The sequence below is a fragment of the Sinocyclocheilus rhinocerous genome, unplaced genomic scaffold, assembly GCF_001515625.1.
Source record: "Sinocyclocheilus rhinocerous isolate Xijiao unplaced genomic scaffold, SAMN03320098_v1.1 scaffold5, whole genome shotgun sequence".
Taxonomy (NCBI): Eukaryota; Metazoa; Chordata; class Actinopteri; order Cypriniformes; family Cyprinidae; genus Sinocyclocheilus; species Sinocyclocheilus rhinocerous.
The window spans coordinates 77,896-98,937 of record NW_015661874.1 but is presented as its reverse complement, the minus strand read 5'-3'; the positions used below and the strand labels follow the sequence as shown (position 1 = coordinate 98,937).

The 21,042-nt window shown below is 35.0% G+C and overlaps 1 protein-coding gene across 1 annotated transcript in view; it reads right to left on the bottom strand.

Annotated features, from left to right (window-relative positions):
- Nucleotides 1-672: 672 nt before the first annotated feature.
- eif3ha (eukaryotic translation initiation factor 3, subunit H, a) overlaps nt 673-21,042 on the bottom strand; it is a 75,010-nt gene continuing 54,640 nt past the window's right edge. The window contains exons 4-8 of the mRNA XM_016536327.1: nt 20,376-20,475; nt 16,248-16,397; nt 10,277-10,397; nt 3,358-3,490; nt 673-970 (exon numbers count right to left, since the gene is read on the bottom strand). Of these exons, the coding sequence (XP_016391813.1) occupies nt 873-970; nt 3,358-3,490; nt 10,277-10,397; nt 16,248-16,397; nt 20,376-20,475 (602 nt within the window). The 3' untranslated portion in view covers nt 673-872. The remainder of the gene's footprint in view (nt 971-3,357; nt 3,491-10,276; nt 10,398-16,247; nt 16,398-20,375; nt 20,476-21,042) is intronic.

Below are 21,042 nucleotides of genomic sequence, written 5' to 3'. Positions count from 1 at the left end.
GGCTATTGCTACAAATATAACCCAGCGACTTAAGACTGGTTTTGTGGTCCAGGGTCACATTTATAATCAACATTTCTCATGACTTCTCTGCGTCTTGGCATTTTTTCAACTCATAGTAATGCATTCTGGCATTGGCTTCTCTGTGAAGTATACATGCTGTTTTACATGAAGCAATCTATAATGCAGCATAATGCTGCAACCTATCTTTCATGTCGAGAGCCCACCTATGATGCTTTAAAATGCACGGAAACAAACTGCTTCTTGCCAACTAACTGAAAGTGTTTTTACAACTACAATTTAATCCACGGCAGATGCATCTTCTTTTCAGCGACCTCTGATCGCACGTAATCACTCTTCCTTTGTTAGAAGTGACATGAAAATCTTTACGTACCAAAGACAGCATTTAAACATTCTGCGGCGCGGCTCCCTAGCGGATAACCTGCTGAGGAAGAACATAAGCAAGAATCGCACTGCTGTACGCCGTTCATAGTGCACATAATTATTTGTGATTAAAGCCGATCCGACAGCCTCATTAAAACACCCAAAACCAGTCATTTAGTGCACAAGCCCAGTGTGAAAGCAAGTCTGAAAGTGAAATTCGAGAAAACTTCAATGATATTACCAGTTTATTTCCAGCTTTGCCAAGCAATCAGACAGCAGGATTCTTCGGCACATATGCTGCAACTTGGATAATGAATAAGCATCAAAAAAGACAGCAATGAGAGATGCATACATCTTTATTGTACAAATTACAAAAAATCTGTACAAGATCTTCCCTTAAGCTCATTGTAATGGTCTTTGCTGGAGGTTAGAGAAGGGAAAAGGCAGATGTGTCGCTCGTATCCCCGTTTCGTCACTCCTGGCATGTCTCTCTAGCTGCTGTGGCCCTGCAGTGCTTCTGCCATGAACAGTTTTCCGAGGTTCTGCGAGGTGAACGCCTTAATGTTCTGACAGTAGTTGTTGACTTGTCCTTGTGAAGAAGCAGAGGGAAACAAATTAATTATATACAACAAGAACAAACGCTATTGATTATTCAGCTGGAGTAAATAGACCTGGCCACACAGCAATGGTCTGAAGATGCCACACAAACTACAACAAAATGAGAGTTTTATGTCAAGGACTTGGTGTATAACAATGTTCTCCATCCTGGTCCTGAGGGGCCCGAGCACTGCACATTTTAAACCTCTGGTGCTCTTCGATCATTTTGGACTGAAAAATGTTGCGGGCTTTTTTTAATATAATTTTTTTAGTTCATTGGAATGGTACAAAACTTGGTAAAGGCTTTGGCACTGCTATGTGAACACACACACGCAAAAACATGATTAGACATGGACATGATTAGAAAAGTCTGAATGGTCCTGAACAAAAAATAAATAAATAAAAATAAAATAAAATCACTCTTTGTGGTTTCATCTAGAGAAATTTCATCACACATTTCATCTAGTGGAAACGTCTGGTACCGTGCCCAAACAAAATGTTACTGCAAGATCATTTTTTGAGATATCAACTTCAAATTAGGAACACAACTTGTTCAGATTTATGGCTTTTTATAATTTATATAAAATTTAAATATAGTGTATTTGTGCATTTTCTTGATAAACTTAAACTTCTATTGCTTTACACTTTAGCAAAAATCTGTCAAGTATCTTCTTTGAAAAGAGACCAAACTTATGTCTGTGCTTCAAAGCATTCAATATTTATGACAGTTTAAGTTGGAAATTTACATTTTAGGTCTGTGTTCAAAAATGGCGCTTTTCCACTGCATGGTACGGCACGGCTCGCTTTTGGGAGGGTTTTCCACTGTGTACAGTACTTTTTTCAGTACCACCTCGGCTGAGGTTCCAAGTGAGCCGTACCGTTAACAAAATGTGACGCTGATCACTGATTGGCCGGAGAGAATCGCCACTACCTGAGTCATTGAACTTGGGACACGAGACACTAGACCTGCTAGATTAAATCAGCACAGTCAGTGAGGATCGATTGAACGAATGCAATGGTTTCGAATGAGCGCACCTTTTTTTAAACAACAAAATAATGGCTGTTTCGTGGTCTGTTGAGGAAGTACAGACGTTCCTCTCATTGATAGCCGAGGAGAGGATCCAGCGAGAGCTTGATGGGACGATGCGGAATGAAAGAGTTTTTCAGGAGGTCGCGGCGGTGCAACTATAACGACATGTCTATAATCCCGCCCACTCTAAAGCGGTACTGAACTGCAGTGGAAACGCAAACCGAGCTGAGCCGTGCCGTGCAGTTGAAAAGCGTCAAAAGCGGTTAACAGGTAATAAATGGATTATAACTACTGCATCAGACACACCTGGTTCAGGGTGTGGAGCCTCAAAAAATAAATAAAAAATAGCTTATGGTATAAATCAGGTTTGTTGTGTAAGGAGGACATCCAAGGATTCTGTATTTATACATTGTTTTTGCAAATTCTGCTTATTTGGTATGTCAAGGTGATGTATTTAACTGGCTAAAAAGAGGTTTTGTGATAATTGCGAGAATGACTTGTACAGTAATGGCCTTGGTGCATCAGATGGAAGGGCTTAAAAATGGCAAACAAATAAATAATGTTTTGCACTGTATGCCATTGTGGAGTCATTGAGTTTCAGAGTTGTATAATTTCCAGATCATACAGAAAAAAATTATATTTTTATATTTATGATTATTAATAAATGTGTTTCTGTAAAGAATATTTAGCAAAATTATAAGTTGCCAGTTTTTTTTTTTTTTTTACAATATTGGCAATGCAGGTTTTAAATAAATAAATAAAAAAAGTAAAAAAACAAATAACACAACTTTCCCCCCACCCCTTTCCCAGGTCCAACTGGGACAGTGAAGGAAAAAATATTGTTGAAATTGCTAGCTTTTATTTCTTATATTTTGTTATGTCTTGTATATTACTTCTTATTTGATCTGATGTTGTACAGCACATTGGTCAGCTGCTGCTGTTGTTAATGGTACTATATAAATAAATTAAACTTGAACTTGATTGTTGAGCCTTGACTACATTTAAAAATGGACAAAATTAAACTTAATTAAATAAGATTAATCATGTTAATGGGTGAAAAAACTTTTGAGAACCTTAGTACTTAATCATCCCCTTCAGAGATGATGGTAGTCCGATACAAGGGGGCAAATCTAACTGCGACTCCATCGGGATAAGAACATGGTGTGAAGATTTAAGACCTGCAGTTATCCCCATTCCCATTTAAACTGATCCATTCATTGCTGAATTGATCAATTCATGTATCAATTCTTCTAGAAAGAGGACTATAAATTTCCAATGCCCTGCAGAATAGGCTGGAAGAAAAAGCCATTTAACTGAGGTTGAACGGCGGCCGTTGACCCCCCGGGTACCTGCGATGAGGAGCGTGTCCATGCGCGGAGGCGCCTGCGGAGGTTTGAACATCTTATTGATGTCTTCTTCCGGTAATGGTGGCTCTCCACGACTCTGCCGCTGGGTGTTTTCCTGCTGCCTCCTTTGGAGATACTAGAGGATGCAGAAAAGAGGAGAAAATGAGCTAAGAAAGGTAAAAATCAACTGGAGAAACTAGAAACTTTTCATGGAGGAACTTGGAGTGACCCAAGTAGCATCAACAAGACAAAAGGTTTTCAAAGATGAAAACAAAACCAGAATGGAATAAAGGAAAGACGGATTGCAATTCCCAACAACACCGCTGGCATTAAAACAGCCACATTACTGGCGAGTTCAGGGTGTCATCCGAGGAGATCGTCCCAAAGAATACAAATGCATTTCTGGGCATCAGGACACTTGAGGATCACTGCATGCTGTGGCGTCATGTACCGCAGGCTTCAGGGAAAAGTTATTCAAGCATGAGTTAGAGAGGGAGATGGGAAAGACATTTTCCATGACTTCTTCATGACGACTTCTACATTTTAAGTCCCAAATAAAGTCTAGATACAAAAATAAATAAGTAAATAAAGGGAATGGATAAATAAAAACAGAAATTACAGAAAAAAACAAACAAATAAAAAATGAGAAAAATAAAACTAAATAAATACATTGAAAGAAATAAAGAATACTTAAACATAAATACATAGAAAGGAAATAAAGCAAAATCAAATAAATAAAAAGAAATACGAGAACACTGAAATGACAAAGCTAATTAAATAAAAAATAATAAAAGGGTATAGATAATTAAAAAGATAAATAGAAGATAAATAACAAAAACAAGACAACAATAACAGAAATACGAGAACAACAGGGAAATAAAATAAAAGATAAAAAAATAAAAATATTAAAAAGATAAATGAAAAGAAATAAATGAAGAGAAAATAAAAAGGAGAATAAAAAGGACAATTAACTAAATAACTACTAATAAAATAAATAAAAAAGGTACAAATAAGAAATAAATACAAAAAAAGGAGAATAAAAGAATGAAAAAGGATAAACTAAATAAAATACAAATAAAAAACAGGAATGAATAAAATGGAGAAAAGAGAAAAATTAAAAAGAACAAAGAAATGAAAAAGAATAGAAGAAAATAAATATAAAGAATAAAGTAAGAAAAACAGGATGTGAAATATAAATAAAGAGAGATAAAAAGTAGAACAAAAAGGATAATTAATAAAAAAGAATAATATTTATGAAATAAAAAGCAAAATAAATATTATAAAAATAAAATAAATTTATAAATTTATAACAAATAAATAAATAAATATTCATATAAAGTTATATGAAGCAGCTTTTGGTTTAACCCACAGGTTTATCCAAAATTCTGCATTACAAGAAAAAAAGAAAAAAAAAAAAGAACTCAATCACTATACACACAGACTGTTAACGTGACATGCCGCCCACCGCTAGCTAGAGTGCAGACAATACAGCAGTGTCATTACTTCAATGTACCCCTTAAGGCAGGTTGATCTGACATATCTGAAACTGCAAACAGCACAGCTTGACAAGTCCTCGATTTGCCCTAGTTTTGTCAAGCTCGACCATTCAGGCATTTTTTTTTTTAAAGGTGCAGTAGATCAAATTTTAATGTATGGTATATTCATGGAAAAAAAGATGAGAGGAATTCATATCCTATTTGAGTTGGTGCGACTTATGTCACCGTTGAGGATACCGGCCATTTCTGTTGAAATTAGGTATATGATTTAGGAATGCAAACTGCCAACACAGCGGCAATTCTCTTTGATATTAAATAGTGATGGATGCGGGTCATTTGGTTTATATGGTTCACCCGGGGACCGGCGCGCGCGGAGCTGTGTGGAGGCGGAGACAGGAAGGATATGATCGATGACAACAGTAATTACGGCAGATTTCATCGTGCTTAATATAGGAGCCGTTGTGGCGACCTGATCGTGACCAAGTTGCTGGGGTCTGGCCTCATTTACGGCGCCGTTTGAGTGCACCCTTTAAATTTCTTTGAAAGGATCAACCATCTTGTCAAACACGAAGTGCTAATGGTCTAATAAACACTGAAGTCTCACTGGAGAAACAGCCCCCTGATTGCAGAGTGTGTTTTGTTCTGGAAGAAAGCAATGTTTTTCAAAGTGCTAATGAGGCAAGAGCAACAGGCAAAAGGCATAGAGAAAAAATTCAATATTTCACAAAAATAAAATCATTTACGCACCATGAAGCCATTTCAAAACCAACCACGACTTTAACCCAAAAGGAGAAGTTAAAGGGGTCATATGACGTTGCTAAAAAAAGAACATTATTTTGTGTATTTGGTGTAATGAAATGTGTTTATGCGATTTAAGGTTCAAAAAGCACATTTTCCACATACTGTACATTATTGTTTCTCCTCTATGCCCCGCCTTTCTGAAACGCGTCGATTTTTACAAAGCTCATCGGTCTGAAAAGCGAGGTGTGCTCTGATTGGCCAGCTATCCAGTGCGTTGTGATTGGCCGAATTCCTCAAGCGTGTGACGGAAATGTTACGCCCCTCACCATACTGTGATGATGCCCTGTCAGACTGGAGCGATGATTCAAAAACATAAAAACCCATTATAAACGAGGCATTCGTTGCATCCAGCGGGGACATAATTACGGATTATAATGACTTACACTGTCTTTTTACGCGTTGCGTTGCATCGCGCCGCGTAAACATAAAACCATGTCTGCATTTGTGATCAGAGAAATGACAAACAACAAGCCCTACTCTACACTGCCCAAAAAACTCGCTTTAAATATAAAAAATATAAAATATAAAAACTCTTTAAATATAAAAAACGTACTTACAATCTGTGAGTCAGAACAGCCGGCATTGTAGTCTACTCTACCAGGATCAGGAAACAGTCCTCCATAAAATGCGCTGCACACATCTGAATATTTGGGTTGAAGTGTTCTGGAACAGTGTTGTAAATACAACTTAACCACTGATTTCTAGTCGTGTCCATTTTTGGAAGGCCAAACAAAGTAGTTTCGCTTTCACAACGAAACACAGCGCCTTCACGACATGGTGGCGGCGGCGGCAACAACAATACTACAGCGAGAATAAAAGTTACACCTTCTTTCTTTGCGTGAACATTTGGGCGGCATTATGCAAATCTTCCCACACAGTGACGTAGACATGTGGGGGCGTGTTTAAACGAGGCGTTTTAGGTAGGCGTGCTTGACTTAACTTTTATAAAGAATATCTCTTTGGATTTGAGACTTTAGTCTTTGCAACATTAGGGATCTTATCTATTCACGAGCAGCTTGTAACACTCCAAAAGAGAAAGTAAAACTTGAAATCGCATCATATGACCCCTTTAAGTAGACTGTCTCATGTGCTCTTTTCCATCCAATGAAAGTGAACGAGGGTGGAAAAACTGATTTATTAAAACAAAAAAATCCAAGTTTTTCTTCACATTTCGATTAGAGAAAAGAATATAGTTTTGATTGATCATTTTATAGTGCTATTTTAGTATTAAGTATAAACTACTATAGTATTTATCAATATTTTATAAAGCTTTTATTTTTATATTTTCATGTTTCATTTTAGTTTTAGCATTTTTATGTGCTTTTGTAATTTTTACTAGTTATTTTTTTTCTTTTCTTGGGAATACAGTTTTAATTGATCATTTTATAGCGGTGTTATTTTAGCATTATGAATATGCAATTACAGTATTTATCAAGATTTTTAATTAGCTTATATTTTTATATTTTCAGGTTTCATTTTAGTTTAAGTCAGTAATTTTAAGTTAGTAATTTGTAATTTTGTTGTCATTTAAAATTTTGTCTTTTATTTCTATCTACCTGTATTTTTTAATTTGAGTTTTATTTTTAGTAATTTTAGTACGTCGACTTATTGTATTTCATTTTGTTTTGTCATGCTGCCAAGCTACAAAAATTACAAGAAAAAAAACAAAAAAACAATACGCACCATAAAAGAAACTCATATGACTTCCGTTCCTTTTGGGAAACCTGTTTGAAAAACATTATTATAATGCTGTTGTTGTTGATACTTTTAGGGCAAAAAAATGACACATTTTACCTTTACATTTTTGCCCGTTTCTCATTTAAAACTATCGAATGGCTTAATAAGTCTTGAAAATATAATGCGCACGTTATACAGGCCATTTCTATGGGGTTTTCCTCATTTTTGGAGCCTTATTCACTTTCATATGGAAAACAGTAGGGGTGCAATGGTTCTCGGTAAAAAAATCGAACCGTACGGTTCGGCATGCACTAGGATCGCGGTTCAACTTAAATCTGACAATGCATCTGTAATATGGTTTGTTAGAGTTCGCCTAATGCATGTTTCTGTTAATGGATACAAATTCTGGCTTCCCAATACATTACAACAAGAGCGATGAGAGAAAAAAAAACAATACGTGGACAAACCAGTCACTCTTTGTTCAATGCGAGTGCTGTATGCTGGAATAACTGTCATTTATGCCGTCATCACGTGTTGATAGCGCAGGTGAGACCTGAACAGCACACGTTGCTATCTGTGTTTAAACTAAACTCATTTAAGCCTTGCCAGTTTAAATATTAAAGAGCCAGAAGACGCGAACTCGTGCGCGCATTGAGAAGATCTGTGTGTGCGCTCATCCGAAGCGTGTGAAACCGCGTCTCAGAACGACCGCAAATATTAAGCTCTCTTTGAAGTATTGTGCTTGAATGGACAAATTCACACAAAAATTATGTCAAAATGCCCATCTTGGTGAGTATCCTATAGCAGACATAGTCGGCTGAACAAACAGTATCAGTGCATTCTCTTAAAGTGACAGCACTTTCTTAAAGTTAATTAAACAGCAAAAACAAGGAAAGCACTCACTGCTCTTGATTGAATAACTTTTGTAACTTTAATAAGGAATAATTTGTAATTTATACAGTCAAATATGCAATGTAGTTTTACATTTTGATTACTTTATTCAATTTATGTACCTAAAAACTGTTAGACCTACCTAAAAAAAACCGTGATACAAACCAAACCGTGAGTAAGTTGAACCGTTGCACCCCTAGAAAACAGTGACTTGGACATTCTGTGAAATATTTCCTTTTGGATCACACACACACACGTCAAATGAAAATGTCATTTTGGATGAACTATCCCTTTAAAGCCTTTTGTTTTTTATCCAGGCATTTCAAACTAATTTACATTTTCCACTGAGGTGCTTTCTCTTTAGTTAACATCTGTAAACTCTGTTTTCAGCCCAAGACCATCGCAGATTTTTCTATTTTTCTGATTTACTATAGCCAGAGCATTTCTGTCTAGGAAGAGCAAGCTCTCCAAGGTAGAGAACAAAAACAGAAACAAACTTTGACAAATGTGCACCGCTTCCGTCATATTCATAGCGTGACAACATGTTATCATGGAGCGACTTGAAAAATAGGGTTCGGCGTTATCTGATTTCAAGGGTGGCCTCTCTTCAAATGATCCTGTTTTACTTACACAAGGTCAGATATAAAACAACTCCATACAAAATGAACCCAGAAGCGTCCTCTACTATTGCACGCTCCTCTTTCTGTTTTCAGGTGGTGCTCAGAACTCATGTTTACTCAATCCCTGCAATACAAAAACCTGGAAATGTCAAGGGCATTTTGGCTGATCTGTCAGCCTGGCAAAATGGATAAAATTATGAATCTGAAGCGGGTAAGGACTGTAAATTAGACTGTCCTCCTGAACCCTAAATAACCATCTATTGACCGGTTTTATCTCAGGCAGAGTCTCGTCAGCCATTTATGGTACGGGTCATTCCTTGTATGCAGCACATTTTCATGTCCCATCACATAAATTTGATAAAATACTAAATTCATAATGTCAAAAATGGAAATGACGTTATATAACTATTAAGTGAACATAAGGGAGACTTTTTAAATAATTTCACTCTTTAGGTTTGACTGCATGTCATTTTTGTCATGTCCCCAGGTGCTGCACTTACGTCTAACATGAAAATCTGGGAATTTATTAAGAAATACTAGTTTCTTCATATCTGAATTAGAACAGTTTCAAACAAAACTTTCTTGGGAATACGGTTTTAATTGTTCAATTTATAGCGGTGTTATTTTTGTATTGTCTATATACTATTATAGCATTGTTGAATATTTAGATTTTAGCTTTTAATTTTTTATTTATGGTTTAATTATTAAATGTGCGCTTTTGTCTTTTTTTGCCATTTAATTTATTTTTATTTCAGTTAGTTGTTGAGGCAACATTTGCAATTTTAAGATTTTTAAGTCTACATTTGTCATCTAATTATATTTCATGTCAATGAATGAAAACTTTATAATAGGTTTTAGTTAACAATAACAACAGTGATGACTTTTGGGGTTTCCTGCCTCCTCGATATCACTTTCTAGCCTTTCTGCATCGTCCTCCAGGAAGTGACATCATTTTGGAGGGAAACAACTATTACCATTTACTTATGCTTGTAAATTGTAACTATTCATTATCAATAATAAAGTTCATGCATCTGAGCTTGACCAGACCATATTTCTGAAAGTCGCTTTAACAGAAATGCATCCTTAAATTACTGCATAACTGAAATGAATACATATGCATGATGCGGACTTCATCTTGCACTGGCTTTGTTGGTTTTACTTTCAAAAGTATTGATTACGAAAAGCAGTTTTCAAACACAAAGCATTAATATCAAAGTCCCTGCATTTTCTTCAAGAGTGCGTGTGCATCCAATCAACCTCTTCTGGACCTGCGCTCTTATTCTCAGGCATGTAATTAGACATTTGAGCCACTCTAAACAACAACTCGGGCTGAAATGGCACTGCAGTATGCACTTTAAAAAGCCAATTCAAGAGGGAGTGATGGCGCATCAGATCGACGCCACTGAGGAAGAAACAGATGAGAGAAAGCAAATGTACCTGTTGCTTCTGCTGCTGCTGTTTGGTGAGGTTGCGGCAGTATGTATTGTACTTGACAATTTCTTGGCTCATGCCATCCACGCGGTCCATCAGCAGCTGAAGGCTCTTTTCCAGGTGGTTACTATGGCAACAGATTGACAGATAGTTTAGTCAAACAAAGTTTGTGTAATAAACGGCTGACTGCACATCAAAGCGTAATTGCTCCACAGTGATCTTCTACTCAATTAAAAACCCAAGATGACAGTAGCATGATGTGCCTGATAAGGATGACTATCTGCTCTGAATTTATGTGCCGATTTGCGAGGGGGCCACCAAGTATCTCCAACTAAACCTTCGCCTGATAGATCGGCTCTGTTCCAAAACCTATTAAGGCAGTATACAACAAGGCAGCTCATCAGGGTTTGGAACAGAGCCATTTTACCTCATATTGTAATTCCCCAAAAGCCAGGTGAATTGCTTTATTAATCAAGATTAGGTTTTCGAAGAAAAAAGTCGTTTCCATTTTTATCTGGGGATAATCACAGAGCCCTTCCGAGAACATTCTGGAGCGTTAGGAAAAAGATGACACCAGCCACTGAAAACACTTTGAAGATAAGCATGATGGGAAATGTAGTCCGGGGTGCTATGCAACAGTTTGTGTAGTGCGAGAGTCAATGTAAATGGAAAGGGTGACATCTGGTGGTGAATAAACAGAAGTCCATGGACTGAATTCGTGACAGTAGCACACTGCTGCAAATTGGATTTAAAAAGTGTCAATGATACACTATAAAAATGATTGTAACTGTCACCAAAAAATGACTATGCTATGGCAAATGGATAACAGTAAGTCTTACTATATACAGTGAGAACAGATGTAATGAAATATTTCATGTAATTTGACAGTAAAATACTGTTAAATGTGCAATTTTTGAAAGTGGAAAAAGAGCAAATCATATAATTTACAGTGAACCCTGTGTGATGGCTCACATTTGATGGTTTTTCATTGAAATAAGAGTTTCTTCCTTTTTTCCCCTTATCAGTTATGTTGTTTTGTTATACATTGTGTTGTTAAATTATTATTTATTGCCTTAGTTCAGTGTCATGCGTGTTATCATGATGGTGGTTTGCATTTGTATGACACTATGCACCTTCTTTATATTAGTATTTACACTAGTTGTGATGGACTTTGATTTATCATGTGGCTTTCTCTCTACCACCTGCTTTTTGAGGTGGTTGTCAGTATATTTTATATACCGTTTGTCTGAGGCTCTGGATTACAGGTAATAATGTTGTAAACAATGTTCAGTTTCTTGCACAGACTGATCGTTTCGCTTCATAAGACTTAAATATATCATCAGGAGTCATGTATTAATTTTGTCTTGATGTATATGCTTTTGAGGACTCTCAAAGTGACTAGCATTTTATGAATGAGGACCATGGTTTCAGCTAAAAATCGTCTTTTCTATTCTCCTGAAGAAATAAAGTCACCTACATCTTGGATGACCTAAGGGTGAGTAAATTAACAGCAAATTTCATTTTGGGGTGAACTATCACTTTAAGGTTTTTTTTAAATCATAAAAGTTAAGTTATATCTACAAAACTTCAGTTACTAACATATTTTTAATGATAAAGTTCTGGCAAAGTTCTTTTTACAATAAATTTCACAGGTTTTTTTTTTTTACAATATAGAACAGAAGTCATCTAATGTCATTCCAAACCTTTCTTTGACTCTTTCTTCTGTGAAACAGAACATCTTAGCCACTTTTTCAAAATAAATAACAGTGATTGAAGACACTTCAAAAAAGGAAGCAAAAGCACCATAGAAATATCCTAAAAATGGTTTATATGACTCATGCGCTACATTCCAACACTTCTGAAGTCCTACGAAAGCTTTGTGTGAGTAAAAGACCACAATTTAATCCATTAAATCACTGATTTCTCCTCTAGTGAGCTATCATCCATTGTGAGCAAATCAGCCAATCGTTCAGGGTGAACAGGATCAACCAACTCGATGAAAAGATCCAACCAACAAGCAATGTTTGGTTCACAAATCAAAAAGAATTACTTTCGACGAATGCACCAAGGAGTTTGACTTACTTTTAAGCTATTGTATGGCTTCAGAAGACACAGAATCTAGTGAACGAGCACTTTTGCACCCTTTAGCCCACATTTCATTGTAATTGCACAGAAAAAAAAGTGACCAGCACAGTCTTCCTCTGTTTCACAGGAAAAAGCAGCACTTTGAAATGACATTATGTGCAAGCAAATGAGGACAATTTTCATTCCTCTAACATTCATCATTACATGCTTTCAAGTCTCTGTGTTTTTGGAGTGACACATCTGCTCTATAGACCTATTGGTATTTGCCAAGAAAGGAAAGGGCATCTCTGTACACGACCGAAATTACATGCTGAATACATTATCATTATCTGAGTGCTGATGGGAAGGCTGAATGATTTCACCAGCAGGGCCCATTAAACACACTAACTCCTGGGATGTTCTGAATTACAAATGAAAGACTTACTCAAAATGGCAAAGATTGTGCCGACTCATAAAGCATTAACTATAAAGACCAAAACACCTGCTCACATCCCAAGTGTTTAGTCTATCAATTAGTCTGATTCGGAAGAGGGGCCTGAACAGCTGTGTCTGCTGGGGGAGCATAAACAGTCAGAAAAATGACACTTCCAGTTCCTACCTTCATTAAAGAGGACCAATCAGAGAGAGAGAAAAAAAGGTGATATTTCTTACTCTTTTGAAATAAAAGAGATCAATGTGCTATGTAAATCAGAGTCGGGTGATATAGCTAAAAAAATCTTGATGTTTTCCACCCTTTTGATGCAATTCTCTCTCTCTCTCTCTCTCTCTATATATATATATATCTTGGTGTTTATCTTTATGCTCTGAAATGGCTTTAAAAGGGTGATTTCTTTTCAATCAGAGGAACCAAACAAACACTGTAGCCTCAATGTTTCGAACACAAACTACACTGCTGTTAAAATCCAGTTTAAAAATAATCAAGGCATGTTTTCAACACTAAATATACAAGAAAACACTACTGTTCAAAAGTTTGGGGTCAATTGTTTAATGTAGTTAAACAGTAATGTGAAAAATGATTTAAAATAATTATTTTCTATTTGAATATATTTTCAAATGCACTTTATTCCTTTGATGCAAAGCTGAATTTTCAGTAGGGCAAGCAACTTAATTATAATTGGTTTATAAACATTATTTTAAACATTATGCACTTTTTTTCACAGATAGTCGTGTTACCTGATGCTTTGAATAAATATATTTATATTTTATAAATATAAAATATAAATATTTTGCTCGATGTGCCCTCTTGTGGCCTCAGGAGGGAAGCCAAAAGCTTCACCCTAACTGAAATTATGCATTTTAAACTCGAATATAATTCGAATTTTGATAATATTTAAGTAAAAAAATTCGAATTTAGTTTTTCAGCCATTTTGACAGCCCTAATTTTCAGCATCATTACTCCGGTCTTCAGTGTCACATGATCCTTCAGAAATCATTATCATTTGCTGATCTGCAGCTCAAAAAACATTTCTGATTATTATTAATGTTGAAAACAGCTGTGCTGCGTCATATTTTCATTGAAAAAAATATACATATTTTTGTTTTTCATGATTCTTTGATTAATAGAAAGAAAAGCATTTCTAATATCTTGTGTACATCAAAACTGAAGCCAAGCCGTTCACACAGAACGCAAAGCATATTTCGTGCATTTTCTAGAGGGACATCTATCACCGTTGCACTCGCGTCTCGCACAAAAGAGCCGCATGTTTAGAAAGCCATGCAAATTTAATGCAAGTTCAACTTTGAAAAACATATCTCGAGACTTTATGGCGGGTTTTTTCCCCCTCCCACTACAACTCGTGTTTTTAAAATGAAGAATGTACTCTGTGTGATTGGTGTTCGGCCCTTTGTATTAAACTATGCATACATACATGATGCTGTTTTGTTTATAGTTGTTTATACAACTTAATTATAATTGGTTTATAAACATTATGCACTTTTTTTCACAGATAGTCGTGTTACCTGATGCTTTGAATAAATATATTTATATTTTATAAATATAAAATATAAATATTTTGCTCGATGTGCCCTCTTGTGGCCTCAGGAGGGAAGCCAAAAGCTTCACCCTAACTGAAATTATGCATTTTAAACTCGAATATAATTCGAATTTTGATAATATTTAAGTAAAAAAATTCGAATTTAGTTTTTCAGCCATTTTGACAGCCCTAATTTTCAGCATCATTACTCCGGTCTTCAGTGTCACATGATCCTTCAGAAATCATTATCATTTGCTGATCTGCAGCTCAAAAAACATTTCTGATTATTATTAATGTTGAAAACAGCTGTGCTGCGTCATATTTTCATTGAAAAAAATATACATATTTTTGTTTTTCATGATTCTTTGATTAATAGAAAGAAAAGCATTTCTTTGGAAAAAAAAAAAAAAAACTCTTTTTAACATTGTAAAACTCACTTTTGATCAATTTAATGCATTCTTGCTAAAAAAAAATTTTTTTCTCAGAAGAATTGTACCCAAACTTTTGAAAGGTATTTTCATTTATATGCATTAATATAACAAGAAAAAAGAAAAAAAAAAGTAATTGAGTGATGATTAAAATCCCAAAATAATTAAATGAAAAATGACTGAAACTGACAGTTTGAACCAGTTCAGAAAAATAAAATCAAACAAATCTGAAATCTTTCAGAATGAAGTTACACCAACTAATTAATGGCCATATTTGCATATCAATGCTGACTCCGTTTTCAACAACCTAACAGGGACATTACTTGTTTTCCAATGCAAAGATGTCAGACTATCACAAGACATCATTTACTCTCATAGCAGGGCAAATTTACATACAGAAGTCTTAAAGGTACAGTAGCAAAACAAAAGTCATAGCGAGGGTGAAAAATGCTCATGCAAAACTAAACTACAACATTTATAGTGCAAGAAACCCTGGACTTCAGAGAGAGAAAAAAATGCTGTAGAATATGCCTCTTTTATAGACTTTAATCTTTCCTCTAAATTCAACACGTTTAATATACTGTCCTTGAAGCTGCTGGTCATATTAGTTAAATAAAAAAAAGAAAGAAAAAGGAAAGAAAATTAATTCTGAACGTAATGGGACTCATTTCTGGGAACTGCTCTCCTGGAAACCAATCTGTAATAAAATTCAGTTGAATCTAACTGGATTAGCCAAATTAATTTAGAAGAGAAGACTATTTGCAGAAGAACAAAACGTCCAGCTCCAGCTAGAAGCATTAATGATGGACCCCCGACAACCTCATTTTAGGTCAGCGGCTCTCATCTGGTGGGCCGTTGGGTCAGTAATCTGGGAAAGAATTGTTAAATGCAAATAAAATGCAACTAACCATATAATTGTGCACAATAAATAGGCTTATAAACTTTTAAAACGCATTCCTATCAGTTGTTACTGACATCCGGTCAAACTCTACAGTATTTTGGCACAGATTCAGCTATCGCTTGGTTATATGGTTAATATCAGCACAATATTAAACGTAAAACCAATTAAGAAACCGCTTTTGGTTATACTGGTTAAATGATGGTTAAATGATGATAGATGCAAAAGACACATCTAAATATGAGGTGTGATGCTTGTATTTGTCTGTTATTGCAACTAAATTGAAATGTTGAAATTGCTGGAATAAAATCACTGTTTCGCATTTGTAGCATTTCTCTGCTCCCAGAAGGCTGGTTTTTATAACGGTTTGGTCCAGGCAACATGCAAGACTTATTTGGAGTGTCAAGATTAAACTGTGCCGTCAGGTCGTGTCAGCGTGTATTGCATTTCCTCGGTCAAATTTCCGGGGCGAAACAGAGCCATGGTAGAGAGGCTTAAAAGACACGGATTGACGAGATGAATCAGCAAATGACAAATCTTTTTCCCAAAATGAGAGCGTTGAACACAGAGTTCAGGGCAGGGGTGATTCTGACCTGCTTGACAGATTGAGCAGCTCGTGCTTGTCAGCCACCGTACTCTTCTCTTGCAGATCCAACAGGAGCACATTTATGAGATGAGAGTTCTTGATGACGATGGGGACTTCCTCGAGCATGTGCTCATAGCCAATGCAAGCCTTCTTCAGCCTGAGAAAAACAGAGAAACTGTCTGTATCAATACCAAAATATTTATTAAGAAAATACAATACTACTGTTCAAAATATACTTTTTAAAATAAATGAATACTTTTTTTTTCAGCAAAGATGCATTTAATTGATCAAAAAGAGACATGTATAAATGTTACAAAAGATTTCAAATGAATGCTGTTTTTTGAAACTTTCTATTCGTCAAATAATTCTGAAAAAAGTATCACGGTTTCCACAAAAATTATTAAGCTGCACCAGTTTTCAACAGTGATAATCAAAAATGTGAAATCACTGCACTCAACCAATACTTAGCATGTGTAGATCAGTAAATATAATTACTTCATAATTACTTCAAATGAAAAAAGCAGGATCCGCACTCACTTGTAAACTTAATGTTTTTTTTTTGGATTTTTTATTATACAAAATGGAAAAAAATGGATCATCAGGATCATATGGATCATATCGACACTGAAGACTGGAGTAATGATGCTGAAAATTCAGCTTTGCATCACAGGAATAAATTATATTGTACAATATATTAAAATAGAAAACAGTTATTTTAAATTGCAATAATATTTTACAATATTGTTTTACTGTATTTTTGATCAAATAAAATGCAGCCTTGGTGAGCAAAAGAGACTTTTCAAATACATAAAAATTTGCAGACCCCAAATTTTTTAACTGTAGTTTGTGTCCTCACTACCACTTTCAATCTATGTATGAATGTTTTTTTTTTTTGCCCCCAAAACCACTTCCCATCCTGTTAATCTTTTGACAGAAAAAAAATTTGGGGGGGAAAAACAACAACAATTTAAAGTAGTATTACACTTATTGTTTTTATGCTTAAACCCTTTTTCGTCTTTGACCCATATATACAGTGGTGTGATTTCTTATTTTTTTGCATGTTTGTCACACTTTAATGTTTCAGATCATCAAACAAATTTAAATATTAGTAAAAGATAACACATGTGATCACAACATGCAGTTTTTAAATGAAGGTTTTTATTAAGGGAAAACAAAATCCAAATATATATATATATATATATATATATATACACACACACATACATACACATACTAGGGCTGTCATCGTTAAAGGAAACCAGGCTGATTACATCAGAGATTGCAGAGAGAACAGAGACTCGCATTGCGTTTTCAGTGAATTATTCATTCCAGTGTTTCGCTTTTAAACACGAGCTCTGTCATATTCTGTGATTGTCTCTGAAGAGCGCGAGCCCTCACACGTCACACGCGCTGTGTGAAGTACATCTCATCTCTACAGCAGTTAGAGGGGCATTGGACCCTCTGGCCCGGGCCACGATCTGTCATTTCAATGAGTTGGTATGTTCTGCAATTCAAGCTGAGTTGCAGAAAACTATGGAGGAGCAGAAGAATATTTGAGGAATATCGATATAGCGCTGCCTCACAGACCCTGAGCACAGATTCAGACTGATATCCTCTATGAATCTGACAAGCGATCTGTATGCATCATTCACGATGACTCACCCCGCTATGTTCACTAGACAAATAGAGGCTTATTTTCATAATCAATAGTGTTGCTCCTCTTAACTAGTTGAATATTCAAGAAGCAGCCTGCAATGATGAGCGCCAGCCTGAGAGCGCTGGCAGATGACAAGGTCAAAACAAGCCATAGGAACATGTTTGATGTCAACATGAACCAGTGTAACCCATTTTACATCTTTAATCTGACATGTTTCCGAATGAATACAGATATTTGCTGATGTCAGTTAGAAAAAATATCTATAAAAATATCTATAAATTTCTTTTTGTTTTTATATATAAAAAAACAAAAGCATGGAAATAATTAAATAATAATAATTAGGGGTGTAACGGTTCACAAAATTCACGGTTCGGTTCGAAACGACAGTGGTGTCACGGTTCGGTACATTTTTACACGGTTCGGTAATTGGTTACGTCGCACTGTTGGAAATATTTCTGTTTTAAACCATGAAGGCGAGCCAATGGATATCACATAAGCAACGTGCAAACTCAGAAAGTGAAAGTAAAAACGGAATGACAGTGTAATGATGGAGCTTTCGGCATCTGACGCCGCATATTCTCTCAGAGACAACGAGAGACGAATCAACATAGGCTGATAACGGTATATAGCTAACTGTTTTCATTTATTCCCTTAATATTTCTCTTGTGGTCCGTATAGTGAAAAAAAAAAAAAAAGACAATAAACGCATTTTGTGTTAAACAGCTTGTTTTTGAAAGTTGGTGCTTGAAATAGGCTAAAGCTTTTTATTCATTGATTTTAATTGAAGACTGCTGAGTTAATATTTTAATTATAGGTCTATAATTCATTGTATATAGACCTGTTTTAAAATACTTTTTTTTTTTTTTACATTTTAATCGAGGAGTAAACAGCCTAATCTTTTGTTATCCTCGCAGTGCGTCAGTTATGCGGTAGCTAATATTGCGGGGCAAATTAATTGTGATTTTAATTTAATAATAAAAGTAACTTCATCATAATAATAACAGTCCTAATAAAAATAAGAATGTAACAGGCCTACATTAATTGGAAATGCCAAATCCTCTTGATATCGCCAATAATTGTTGTTTTTGACAATATCTCTGGCTATTGTTGATACAAGATCATCGTCTTTCGACACACCCCAGCATGAGGAGGTTATCGCGGGGCCTTTCGCAGTGCGTGCCCATCCACTAGACAGCACGTTGTCTGTTACGTCATTTGGGCTGCCTTGTTGAGCGCAGTGGCACAGTGGCACATTATATTTCACACACTTAAACCTCTTTTAGTTTCCATATGTAATGGGATTAGTCCAACGAATTGTTCGGTTTGTAATGCGTACCGAACCGAAAGCCTCGTGCCGAACGGTTAAATACGAATACGTGTATCGCTACACCCCTAATAATAATAATAGTAATTAAATAATGTATTTTAAATAATGCATAAATAAAGTACATACAAAACATTATATAATTTATGAAACGTAATTTTTTTACATGAATTTATAACAGTGCAAATAAAATATAAATTATTATAATAAATATAACTGTTTGACATATTTAGAAATTAATTATATAATAAAATTTGTGTTATTTTAGTATAAGATACTATTATAGTTTTTTATATATTTTGAATGTTTTATTTTTATACATTTTAGTTTTTTTTTAATTTAGTTCATTTTAATTTTGTTTTTTTTGTCTATATAGTTTTTTATTAATTTTTATTTCAGTTTTAGTTTGTTATTTTAGTATATGAAGTTAAACTAAATTAAAATGAGAAATGTTGATTTGGCAGCTAGCTGTTTTTCATATTTTATAGTTTTTATTCATTTTAATATAAAAAAATAAATAACAAACATAAGCTTTATATATATATATATATATATATATATAATATTATATCGCCCAGATCTTTTTGAAATGGGCGGTCGTTTTGATGAAAGATTAAAAATGTTTTGGAAAAAGGTTCAAAGATCATGAATAGTACACAATAAGCTCTGTAACACACATTAATAAAGCAAATAGTATTGACTTTGATTTGGTGTTGACTTTAATGCATCTGTGAAGCCTCTTTACCCGCAGCTAACCCTACAGCGCTTCAGTCCCCAAGCGAAATACTTTATGTCGTTGTTTTTCTCCTGATCGCTCAGATGTCACTGCTTTGCAGATACATTCCCCCATTAGGCTTATGTCTAGCAGCAATTTAAAATCAATTACCATCTGCCGAGAAGCCAGCGAGGTTGTAAACTTTGTGCATTTGTTTTTTTGGCAGACAGTGCTGACTACTCCTTCAAAGACGCCCCATCGTGACAAATAAAAGCCCCTCACTGATGGCTCCTTCTGAGTGGGGACGCATTTCTGTTTGTGCGCGTTAAAAAAGGTTCCCATTAGTGACAGATTAATGGAAATAGGAAAAGGAAGCAACGGAAGTAAAAGGAAATGGAATGAAGTGTGTAAGTTGGTAAGAACTGAACTGGAGTCTTACGCCTCCGGAGAGAAGTCTTTCTCCTTGCAGATCTCCATTAGTTTGGGGGTCAGTCTGTAGGCCTTCAGACAGAGAGAGCCTTGAGCCGTCTTTATGGGATCTATGAAGCAAAAAACATCACAAAGGTAAGCTAGATTCACATATCCATGTGCATACAGCTGAGTTTGATATTAGTAAGAGCCTATGATTGCCACAATGCAAAAAAACGCAGATTGAATTGCGGAATCCAGTCACAAAAATGGAATTTACTGTATAACACGGAATGACACAGAATCTCAAATTTAGCAGTAGTAATAATAAAAATATATTTTTTTGTGATCTAATTTTAACCTTTGTTGTTTGCAAAAAATAAAATGAACTCTTAAATTTCCATTTGATTACATTTTAAAAGATTAATTCAATTGTTAATCTTTTATATGCCTTTATTTGAAAAACTAAAACATAACAGAATTTGCGAAAAAATGAAACATTTCATTTTTATTGTAAAAAAAAACTTTTTATGGATTGAGCTCATTACACATGGTTTTTGATCATTAAAATTTAACTAGACTTTTAAAATGCAATCAAGAAAAAAATGAAACTGGGAAAAATAAAACTGAATTTGTTTACTGAATTTGTGAACTGAATATTTAATAGGCCCATAAAATGTTATATATATATATATATA